Source organism: Porites lutea, chromosome 14, assembly GCF_958299795.1.
Source record: "Porites lutea chromosome 14, jaPorLute2.1, whole genome shotgun sequence".
NCBI classification, from domain to species: domain Eukaryota; kingdom Metazoa; phylum Cnidaria; class Anthozoa; order Scleractinia; family Poritidae; genus Porites; species Porites lutea.
The window spans coordinates 5,351,515-5,362,435 of record NC_133214.1 but is presented as its reverse complement, the minus strand read 5'-3'; the positions used below and the strand labels follow the sequence as shown (position 1 = coordinate 5,362,435).

At 39.9% G+C, this 10,921-nt stretch overlaps 1 protein-coding gene across 4 annotated transcripts in view; it reads right to left on the bottom strand.

Annotated features, from left to right (window-relative positions):
• LOC140924643 (NLR family CARD domain-containing protein 4-like) overlaps positions 1-10,921 on the bottom strand; it is a 57,271-nt gene that overhangs the window by 33,058 nt on the left and 13,292 nt on the right. For 3 of the 4 annotated variants that reach the window (XR_012164305.1, XR_012164306.1, XM_073374671.1), the window contains exon 1: positions 2,120-2,197. The exons of the other annotated variant lie outside the window; for it this stretch is intronic. Coding sequence is in view for 1 of the 3 variants with exons in the window: in XM_073374671.1 (XP_073230772.1) it covers positions 2,120-2,171 (52 nt within the window). In the remaining 2 variants the exon portion in view is untranslated. Of the gene's footprint in view, positions 1-2,119; positions 2,198-10,921 lie in introns of those variants that run through there. 4 annotated transcript variants of the gene reach the window in all.

Below are 10,921 nucleotides of genomic sequence, written 5' to 3'. Positions count from 1 at the left end.
GGCCTCTGACCCCCCCACCCCCCTGGAATTTCCAATTCCCTCCGTGGTGGAGGTCTGGATATTATCTGGAACCACACCATTCATATCAAAATTAACACTTCTAATATGGATATGGAAAGGCCATGATAAGCTACAATCTATAAACGGCTTGGGCTAGCAAATAATAAAAGATAGAGTGTATCTGGTGCCTTTCTTGTGTCAAACAAGTTGTTGAACTATGGCTCCCGTCTTAATTAAAATTGCAAGCTGATGCAATAATGGGCCACTAAAAATGGACCAAGCTAAAGCATCACTTTATAGGCTGGTGTCTCTTTTTAGAAAGAAAGTCTTTATTCAAAGACAAAATGTTCTGCTACCCTCAGATCACCAACCAGTGAGACCTTTGGAAAAGTGAAATATTTGGGACTATCACCGCTGACAACAACCAAGTGAAGAGAAATCTGACAACAATACTGTACATCTGTTCATGTTAAGACAATTGACCAATCAAAGCATGATACCAGAATTGTCTCATTCGGCTGCATCACAGACATGCCTCAAGACTCTGCCCCTCTTCCCCCTTCCCCAGCCCCTTACTTGACTTGCTTCACTCCAGGCAGGGCTTGAAATAATTTCCCGGCTGGCGCCAGTCAAGTTGTCCGGTCAAACCTATTTTTGCTCGGAAACAACCCGTTTTTGGCCGGACAAATGTCTTTCACCTAGGATTATCTGATTGCACTTTACAGTAAAATACATTCGGACTATTAAAAATACTTTCCAACACTACACACACTCTCCTGAATTTGCAGTTACGACTTTATAGAGGACAAAGCAATAAGTTTTTAACTCGCAACTCCTGGAAAATGAAAAACCACTGCTGCGCAGTGCTTCAGAAATTTCATGTGGTCGCAGAGCCATGAAATTCAGGTAAATCCGTAAAATTCGGTAGAAATCTTACCAAATACATGTCAGTTCAACATATTTGAGACTTCTTTTGGCTAATGGGGCTGTTTTTGCCATAAACTTGCAAATTCAACTTGAAACTTCATCACTGCAGCGAGAAAACGTCTCAAATCTTATAACCAGGGGTTGTTAGATTATTATCGGAAAAACTGGGCACTGGCCAGTGCGTGATATAAAAAGCTTTGCCATTGGCGCATTCAGCTGAGCTCACTGTTGTTAAAAAAGCAAATGATGATCTCTGATTAAAAAAAAACCTTGTGCTAGACAATACCAAGACCAAATGAGATTGCAAAGCAAGCGGGGGATTCAAGCACAAAATCGGTGGTTTTAAAAAGGCAACATTTATATTTATAAGAAGTCGATATTTCTTTTGTTGTTGTTGTTATTGCACAGGCTAACGCTCATCATTCCCCCCCCCCCCCCCAAAAAAAAGAAAACAATAAAAAATTGCTGTTTTGTTTCATTAAAAACGTTCATGAAAACAGCGCAAAACGAATCGCTTTCCAGCTAAATTTGCAGGAAATTTCTGCGAAATGGGCTTTTTTACCGATCATATTCTGGCGAAATTTGTCCCAAATTTTTCAGCAAAATTCCTGCAAAATCAGCCATTTTTTCTGTGAATTTGTCTCTGAAAATCCAACGAAATTTGACTTTTTTTCAGTGACCTATCAGAGGCCCTGTGTTATGAATAGTTTATGTTATAAAAGTTCTTGATCCGGTCTGGTCGTCTTTTTCTCTCTCCCCCCCCCCTCCACTTTTTTCCTCCACAAACTTCAATTTATGTCCAATCTTGACCAATCGTATTTAAAAAAAGTGAAGGTCTGAATTACACTGTACATTACAAGCATACAAGAGCGCACAAAATGTCTGGCCATCTAAGGATTTGACCGGACAAAACCTATTTTTGACGGGACATTGTCCGTTGACCGGCCGTTAATTCAAGCCTTGCCAGGATTATTTTCTGTCCCATTATATCCATTTCTTTCCCAACAAAGGAGTCTGCTCGCAGGCTATGAGTGTGTATTTCGTCATTCTGGTATATTTGTAGAGAATATATGCACTATATACCATATTATTTGGTAAGAAGTAGTGGGTTGGTGGGGAATATTTTGACAACGGGGCTTGGAGGGACATGTATTCATTATTAATTTTTTTAGCCCAAACTGGGTGAAAGTACCTTTTTCAGCTGAGTCTGCAACCACTTTTAACTTTCTCTTTCTTGTTTGCATGATAGTAAATTGAAATGACCTTTCAGGAGCTGGTGAACAAAATTAATTTTAAAAAAATATTAGCAACAAAGAAAAAACACAGCACAAAACTAGAAACCAAATTAAATGCAAAGCAAATACACAGTCCTAAACATTGCAATGTGCAGTTGATGAAGTTGTGTGAAAGATGACCAGAAATTTATTTGTCATGAACTGCAAAGTGAACGTGATTCACCAAAGTGAAATAAAAATCCCACTGACTGAAAGTGTCATATAACACATACCTGTAAAGTGAATTTTATCTTGCCGTCCTCTTCATGTTGGTAAAGGTTTCTTAGTAGTAGGATTTCACACATCTGTTGTTTCTCCTGTATTCATCTTTTTTCCACCGAGGAAAAACAAAACAAAAGAACGCTACAGCTAACGATGAAAACATTATGCAAACAAGTATTTGGAACGCGCATTATATGTGCAGGTCAATGCAAGAGTACGTATCCGTTCGCTCACCTTTTCGAGGTTGCTTAAGATGAATCGAAAAGAATGCCAAAAAATTGAAAAGGACAATGTTTCAGCAGAGCGCAGCCAATCTTAGTTTCTTTGCCTACAGGCCACATAATGAAATGCTAGATAAGAAAATAAATTCAACCCATGATTGCCTGGATTACATAAAACTATTTAACTTCTGGGAGTCGAAATTTCACCACTTCCGCGTACTAGACAGCGCTCGCGTGCAGTACTTCAAAAAGCGCATAGAAGTAATTGTTCAGCCGCTGTGCATGTTAGCCCAGGCGCGATCGCATTCCCGCCGCTCGAACCTCGTGACCCACGCGATAGGTCAAGTAAGGAAGATTTTTAGCATCACGTTTACAGCAAACTTCAGATTCAAGTTGGCAATTTGATGAGCCTGACATGAAACTTCTGACTACTTGGGTGGAGCGCCAAGTAAACGATTCGCGACGCTCAGGAATGTCCCAATTAACTCCGCCCCATCCTCATCACTAGTATTACCTTCGGCCCTGGGGCCCGTTTCTCGAAAGTCCCGGTAACTTAACGGGCCCGGAATCATATTTTTAAATCAAAGTCTCAAGAAAAGTAGGGTGTGTTCTGACCTCTAATGAAGTCCATTTTGTTTCGTTAGCTCATAACTCTACTGTATAATTTTCAAAACTTTTCAAACTCCCTTCTAAAATGGAAAACAAAACAGCTTAACGGGCCCGGTAATTACCGGGAGCTTCGAGAAACGGGCCCCAGGGCCCGGTTCCTGAGACGTCGATAAGAGCTAATCCGGGACAGGCGCGGATCCAGGATTTTTTTTAGGAGGGAGTGCACTCGTCTCTTGCTCTACTTCAACACCAATAAACCACATAGTTTTTTTGCAGAATACCAGTTGTATTAGAAAACGCGGGGGGGGGGGGGGGGGGTGCGCACCCCCTGCATCCTCCCCCTAGATTTTGTTCCACTTGTTGTATTTACCTTCCTATGCATTGCTTAGAGTAACATTTTGTGTAAATCGTTACCGTGTCTCAGAGTAAAGGTTTAACAGTATTTTGTAAGCTTGAGTTACTTGCTCTTAGCAAGAAAACCGTGCTTAAAATTTCGCTTAATCATGGGTTATACTTTAACCATCATTCTGGAAACCGGGCCCAGGTGGGTAACACCCTCCTCTACCTGCATAATTCCTCATATCACACGAAAGCCCAATCCGATAATTATGCAGTATTCTTCAATTAAATATCTCCCAGTTATTAACATCCTTATCTCAGTATAAAGTTTCTTCTAAACATTTGCTTGTTCCTTGGCAGTTTTGGAGTGCAAACGTGGGTTCTTTTTATTAATAGCATCAGTTCCACAGCGACAAACCGTTGAGTGTTTCTGGATTTCACAGTTGTCGTAGACCTGGATCAGTACGAAAACAATTTGTATAAAATATAAAACGGCAAACTGATCCTGACGGGAAGGAGATGAACAAGTAAACAAAAGAATAAATTAAAAGTATACTTAAACAAATTTGCCCAATATTTTAAGTTTGAGGACAAATATTCAAAATTCAAATCTTGCAAATACCCAGCTTAAAGAGCTGTTTGTGTCTGCGTAAGTGCCGCTAATAGAGCGTTTTAACTCACGTGCAATGGCCAGCATGATATGTGACGCCATTTGAAAAAGCTCTATAATGGCATAATCTAAACATCTCCCTAATGTATGGCGCGTTATTAGGGTCAAAATTAATAATGCAAACTTTTTTTTGAGATGACTTTCGAACTGTAACTTTTGTGGCATGATTAATTGCTAATGTAGTTTCTTTTGACATTTTTTGCGAAAACTTTTTTCTTTCTGCACGTTCCATGGCGTACAAGTGTTTTTCTTTACCATTACTTTCCAATTGCAACTCTTGTTACATGGTTAATTGCCAATTAAGTTTTCCTTCACATTTTCTGCTAAAACTTACTTCTTTCTGCACGGTTCTTGGCTTGAGACAAAAACATACGCAGGCTATTTTCCGAACATAAGAATGACTTTACACGCAAGATTATTTTCGAAATATCAAAACTCTTACCATAAACAAGACACCCGCAAGCGATAAAAAATACCAGCATCGAATTACTATTGAAATACATGTCTTACCGCAAATTTTCTGCGAATTAACTTACCACGCAAATTTTCTGCAAAAAATCAACCAGGCGTTCCAGTCTTGAAATGTCACGTGATATCAACTTTCCCATGATGCCCTGAGGCCGACATGTCACACAATTTGTCACATCTCTGGTTGTATTGAAGACGTCTGCGCGTAGGCAAATCTCTGGAAACTTGGTTGGGTTTTTCTTTATCGATCGTTTCTTTCTTTCCGTCGTTCTTTATCAGCTACAATGGATCCAAATTTACTACGCGAGTGCGCGCAGTGCTTGTTGGAGACAGCGGACTTTATCCGTAACCGGACCGCTGCTGTAACGTCCACAACGCAGACAACAACAACAACAACCTCGAGCTTGACAACCGCGCAACCTCAACCAAACAGCGCGACTGTTTGGCTACCGGCCGTCAGCTCCGTCACGAAATCCTCGTGCAAATAGTCGGGGAACACGCCGCTTGCCCTACACAAACGCAGCCGGACCCACCGAACGAATATCATCATTCGTTGATAGCCTACTTCAGCATATAGCTAAGTCACAAAAGTCCTATCTTAAGGACACAAATGACTTTGTTAACTTCATAGAAAGGAGACACCTCCCAGGGGACGTTTTCCTAGTCTTCTTAGACGTTGCTAGCCTGTACACAAATATCCCACAGGAAGAGGGAATAAACACAGTATGCAAAGCATACCAGACTTTCTATGGGGAACACACCCCTATCCCCACCCAATCCCTCAGAAGAATCCTTAAACTTATACTTAAAGAGAACTCATTTGAATTCAACGGCAAAAACTATCTCCAAACACACGGAACCGCAATTGGTACAAAGATGGCAGTCACCTTTGCCAACATTTTTATGTCGGCGGTAGAGACAAAAATACTGAACCTCAGCAAAACTAAACCTCTTGAGTGGAAAAGATACATTGACGATATTTTCGCATTGTGGAGAACTGATAGAAAGGAGATAGATGAATTTATTGCTCCACAGGGAGCCCACACAATCTGTTTGTATAGCCGATTGTTATTTTATAGTAAATGTACTGGATTCTGGATTTACCGTTTGCTTCACCTATAGCGATATATCGCTAACTATGTATAAAAATCAATGATAAATAAACGTTGAATTACCTTACCTGCGGTATATAGTCATCGTTTTACCTCAAAAGCGGTTTTTTGAGCGAGTTGGATTTCGCCGTTGACTGTTCCTTATATTATTATAAGGAACAGTCAACGGCGAATTCAAACTCTGTAACTGTTTTTTACTGTTTGCCGTTGTACTGAAAGTACGTCGAAGTCAAACAGAGGTTGAGTAGGTCCATAATGTCGTCTGTAGGTAGTGGTAGTTCAAACAATAGAGTTCTTAATAGCGTTCTCATTACTTTCTAGCGCCAGTTGAAGTCACGGAATACTGGTGAACAGTGATTTCACGTCAAAGGACACTAGTTTGTGGTCGTCCGGTATCTGTATTGTCTTAATGGCGTCAATAAAGTTCCCAGTAGACTGTAGTTTATGTCTAGATTCGTCAGTCAGAAGTCAACAACCAGATCAACCAATCAGATCGACCAATCAGATCAACAACCACGGTATAACTGAATACCATCAACTGACATGATACGACTCACTTTGACTCTGAAAATGACTACCGCACAAACTCCTTCAAAATCGCTCAAAAAACCGCTTTTGAGATAAAACGACGACTATATACCACAGGTAAGGTAATTAAACGTTTATTTATCATTGATTTATGTACATAGTTAGCGACATATCGCTATAGGTGGGGCAAACGGTAAATCCAGCACATTTACTATAAAATAACAATCGGCTACACAAACAGATTGTGCGGGCTCCCTGTGATTGCTCTTGCAAACAGGCGTCACCCTTCAATTAAATTTACGGCTGAAATATCTGATAAAGAGATTAACTTTCTGGATACAACTGTTTAAAAAGGCGGGAGATTTCACAACCAAGGAATCCTTGACATCCGCACACATTTTAAACCTACAGAGACTTTTCAATACACGCGTTTCTCTTCCTGTAACCCTCACGGGGTCAGAAAAGGTCTCATAAAGGGCGAAGCCCTTACACTTCTGAGAACTAACTCCTCAGCTAAATCCTTCTATGAGAACATCTACAACTATAAAAAACGCCTTCGCACTAGAGGTTACCCTCACAATCTCATAGAAAAAATCACCTCTGAGGTTAAATTTACCGAACGGAAGTCAGCTTTACAAAAGAACAATGAAGTGCGAAAGAAAATTCTGCCTTTCGTTACCACATACCACCCTGCTTTGCCGAACCTTAAAAACATTTTAATGAGCAAATGGCACTTAATTCAAGATCAACCACTACTGAGAGAAATATACAACGAGTCTCCCGTCATTTCATATAAACGAGCAAAATCGCTGGGAGATATCCTCGTTAGAGTAAAACTATAAGGTCACGTATCACACTATCACGAGCTTATGAGTCGTGTTTGGCCTGTCAACACCTTTCACCCTCGGTACAATACGTAGTCCGCCACATCATCACTCGAATCTTGCTCTAGTCTCCTAGAGAGGTCGATGAGATGTAGACGAAGATTCACCAAAAAATCAGCAGTAGAGCTCATTTTCGATTTCACTACGTGAACACGGCCGGTCTAGGTCGAGGGAAGCGATCCGAAGGCATGGTGGGATAGATCACGTGACTGGAACGCCTGGTTGATTTTTTGCAGAAAATTTGCGTGGTAAGTTAATTCGCAGAAAATTTGCGGTAAGACATTTTATTTCAATAGTAATTCGATGCTGGTATTTTTTATCGCTTGCGGGTGTCTTGTTTATGGTAAGAGTTTTGATATTTCGAAAATAATCTTGCGTGTAAAGTCATTCTTATGTTCGGAAAATAGCCTGCGTATGTTTTTGTCTCAAGCCAAGAACCGGCAGAAAGAAGTAAGTTTTAGCAGAAAATGTGAAGAAAAACTTAATTGGCAATTAACCATGTAACAAGAGTTGCAATTGGAAAGTAATGGTAAAGAAAAACACTTGTACGCCATGGAACGTGCAGAAAGAAAAAAGTTTTCGCAAAAAATGTCAAAAGAAACTACATTAGCAATTAATCATGCCACAAAAGTTACAGTTCGAAAGTCATCTCAAAAAAAAGTTTGCATTATTAATTTTGACCCTAATAACGCGCCATACTAATGTGACCAGCACCAGCTAGTTATGAAGAATTCATCGGGGGATGACGGGAATTAAAGGTAATCAGAAACGGCTGAGGCGTTTTTGCGCCGCTTCATTTACCCCCCTTCTCCTTTCCAACGCTTGCCACGCAGTCTAAAAAAGCTTTAGAAAACACAATTTAAGTGAAGAAGTCAAATGAGAGGCGCGCGTGCGCCTAAAGTGATAGCTTAATACATGATTGGCTAGTTTATCGGGTCCTTGTCCTCCTTGTGTTGTACTAGACGACCCTCTTATTTTTCTTCACAAATTACCTACAAAACATTTAGAGCTATAATTACTTTTTAAAACCTATTTTTTTAACCGCGGCAAAACTAGCTCAGTCGGTAGAGCGCTGTACTGCAGGCCGGCCGGGCGTCGCTAGCTGTTTCCATTCCCAGGGACTGACCAATAATCAGGGTCTCAACTGAAGAGGAAGCTATTAAAAACTGCTAGACCTTCGAGCAGCTCAGATGACCATGTACTGAATAATGTCGGAGCCATATCGAATAGGAGACGGAAACACACATTAATACTTCGTGCTGCCGAATACATTCACAATCCTTTTTTCCGGGAAAAGAAAAAGCGCTAGGCCTGAGAACGAGGAGTTGAAACAAAGCAGGCATCATATTAATGGCGCCTATTATTTCCCTCTGGGAAAACTTAACGACCAATTCAGAATTAAGTGAAAATTGTTGGCCCGATTATTTTTTAAAAAATTCATTATCCTCTCCCCTTATGAGGCTTTACAGAGATAATGAAACAACTAATCAAATGGAGCCAGAATGTGGTTAAGGAGTCGTTAAGAATCCCAACTAGTATAAGGCAAACCAGATGGTTATTTTACAAGCATTGCCGAGGATTTAAATTTGGGACTACCGAGAATTAAATTTAGGAAGCGGTCAGGGTGGGAATTGGACTCGCCTTGGGGAATCCGGATTACAAGTCCAGCGCTCTAAAAGCGCGGCCACTCTGCCTCCTACCATATTCTATATCGTGCATTCTTAGTTTCCGCGCAGACCTAACAGACAAGGAAAAAACAACACCATGTAGCTCCACTACTACTTTATTAAGAAAAGTTACTTCTCTTAAGTTCATCTAACGTTAGACTGCGAGCAGTCTCTCTTTTTCTTCAGATTTAGGGAGAGGAGTGAACGCGCGCGCGAGTGTCGAGCGGCGAAGCGTGGTCATTTGCGAGTTTCGCGCGTTTTGCGCGATAGACCAAGAAAAAGGAGGGACTGCTCGTAGTCTAATCTAACGTATTCATTCCAGGTTTTGTTTCCCATACAATTTCTCATACAACGCTTTCGTGACCTGTGTTAAACTGCAGGTTCACCGTATTATACAATGCTGGTTTGTTTGCCAGTTCAAGGGATATTTATTTTGGTAGAACTTGATTAAATCGCTCCATTCTGCGCTCTTTGTAATTTGGGTAAAAAAAAATTATGCGATCGAAGCAACTGTTATTAGTCACTACTAATGAACAGTTCATGCAAAAAATTAACTGACCTGGAACTGAATCTAGAGAGCGATCTTAAATGTTTGAAATAGTTTAAAATGCAGATGGGGAAAATCTCATCTGTATAAGCTGCAAAAAACTAACCCCAGTTAACAATAAAACTAAATCTAATTTAGTAAATACGTCACTACACATACCTTAATGATGTACATCATATTTACAAAGCTGATAGCTTATCAATTAACTTGCACCTTTGAGCAAGGCATGTTTCTCGGGCACTGTTCTCACTCTACCGGATAGCAGTTGTGCCGGCACCAAACCATACTGGATAGGACTTTAGTTCACACATAAGAACGGTGATTTCGGCGCGATTTAAGTAACGGAGCGAAGCTGCACCGCGCGACCGTGACAGGATCTCTAAAGTGGAAAGTCACATATACCGGAGAGCTTTTGGTGTCGGCACGACAATCTACCCAGTATAATGCGAAAGTAGCCTGAAAAACTTGCCCTGCACTTAAATGCATTAATATTACCCCAGCGCGCGAATCAGCTATAATAACAAAATGAACGATCGGAGTAATTTCGCTGCAAGACAACTGTTATTAGTCACTGCTAATGAACAGTGCATCAACAAATCTACTGAGCCTGGATCTGAATCCAAGAAGCATTCTTAATTACTTAAAAAATATTCAGTAAACTGACAGGTAGGATTCATCACAGTTATATCGCTTACACAAACGAAATCTAAATCCTTGTATTATGAAACATCTCTATAGAGTATGTAATGATGAACAGTTGAAAGATCATGTTCTTCGTATCGTCACTCCTGATTTGTTTGTCAGTTCATAGAAATTACATTTTTGTTATAAGTGAAAAGGAAGCTTGCTTTTCACTTGGAAGCGTGTATATACTGCTTCAGTGAATCACTTTTACGAAAAAAAAGGATCAGAGTCATATCATTCAACACACTAAACTGTTATTAGTCACTGCTAATGAACAGTTCATACAACAAATTTACTTAAAACCTGGATCCGAATCCAGAGAGTGACTATTTTTTATGATAAATTTGCATGGTACTATAATAAATTAATTACTCTATATCGCACAATCGGAGTAAACACACTGAACTGTTATTAGTCACTGCTAATGAACAGCATAGGCAACAAGTTTCCAAACAGAGATCTGAATCCAGATAGCGACCTTAATTTTTTTTTACATAAGACTAACTAAAAATGCAGATAGAAAAACTTTATCTGCATCAGCTACAATAACTAATAATGTTAGCAAAAATACATTACTGCGTATCCGTAAATGACGTATAGTTTAAAGCGCACATTCAGTTTCACAATGCTGCTATGTGTGTCTACTCATTTCATAAAACTGAGAAACTTGCGCTGCATCTAGATGCATTCTAAATATTGTGACGGCTAAGTAAATCAGCATTAATATAAAAAGAACGCAATGAACTGTTATTAGTCACTGCTAATGAAC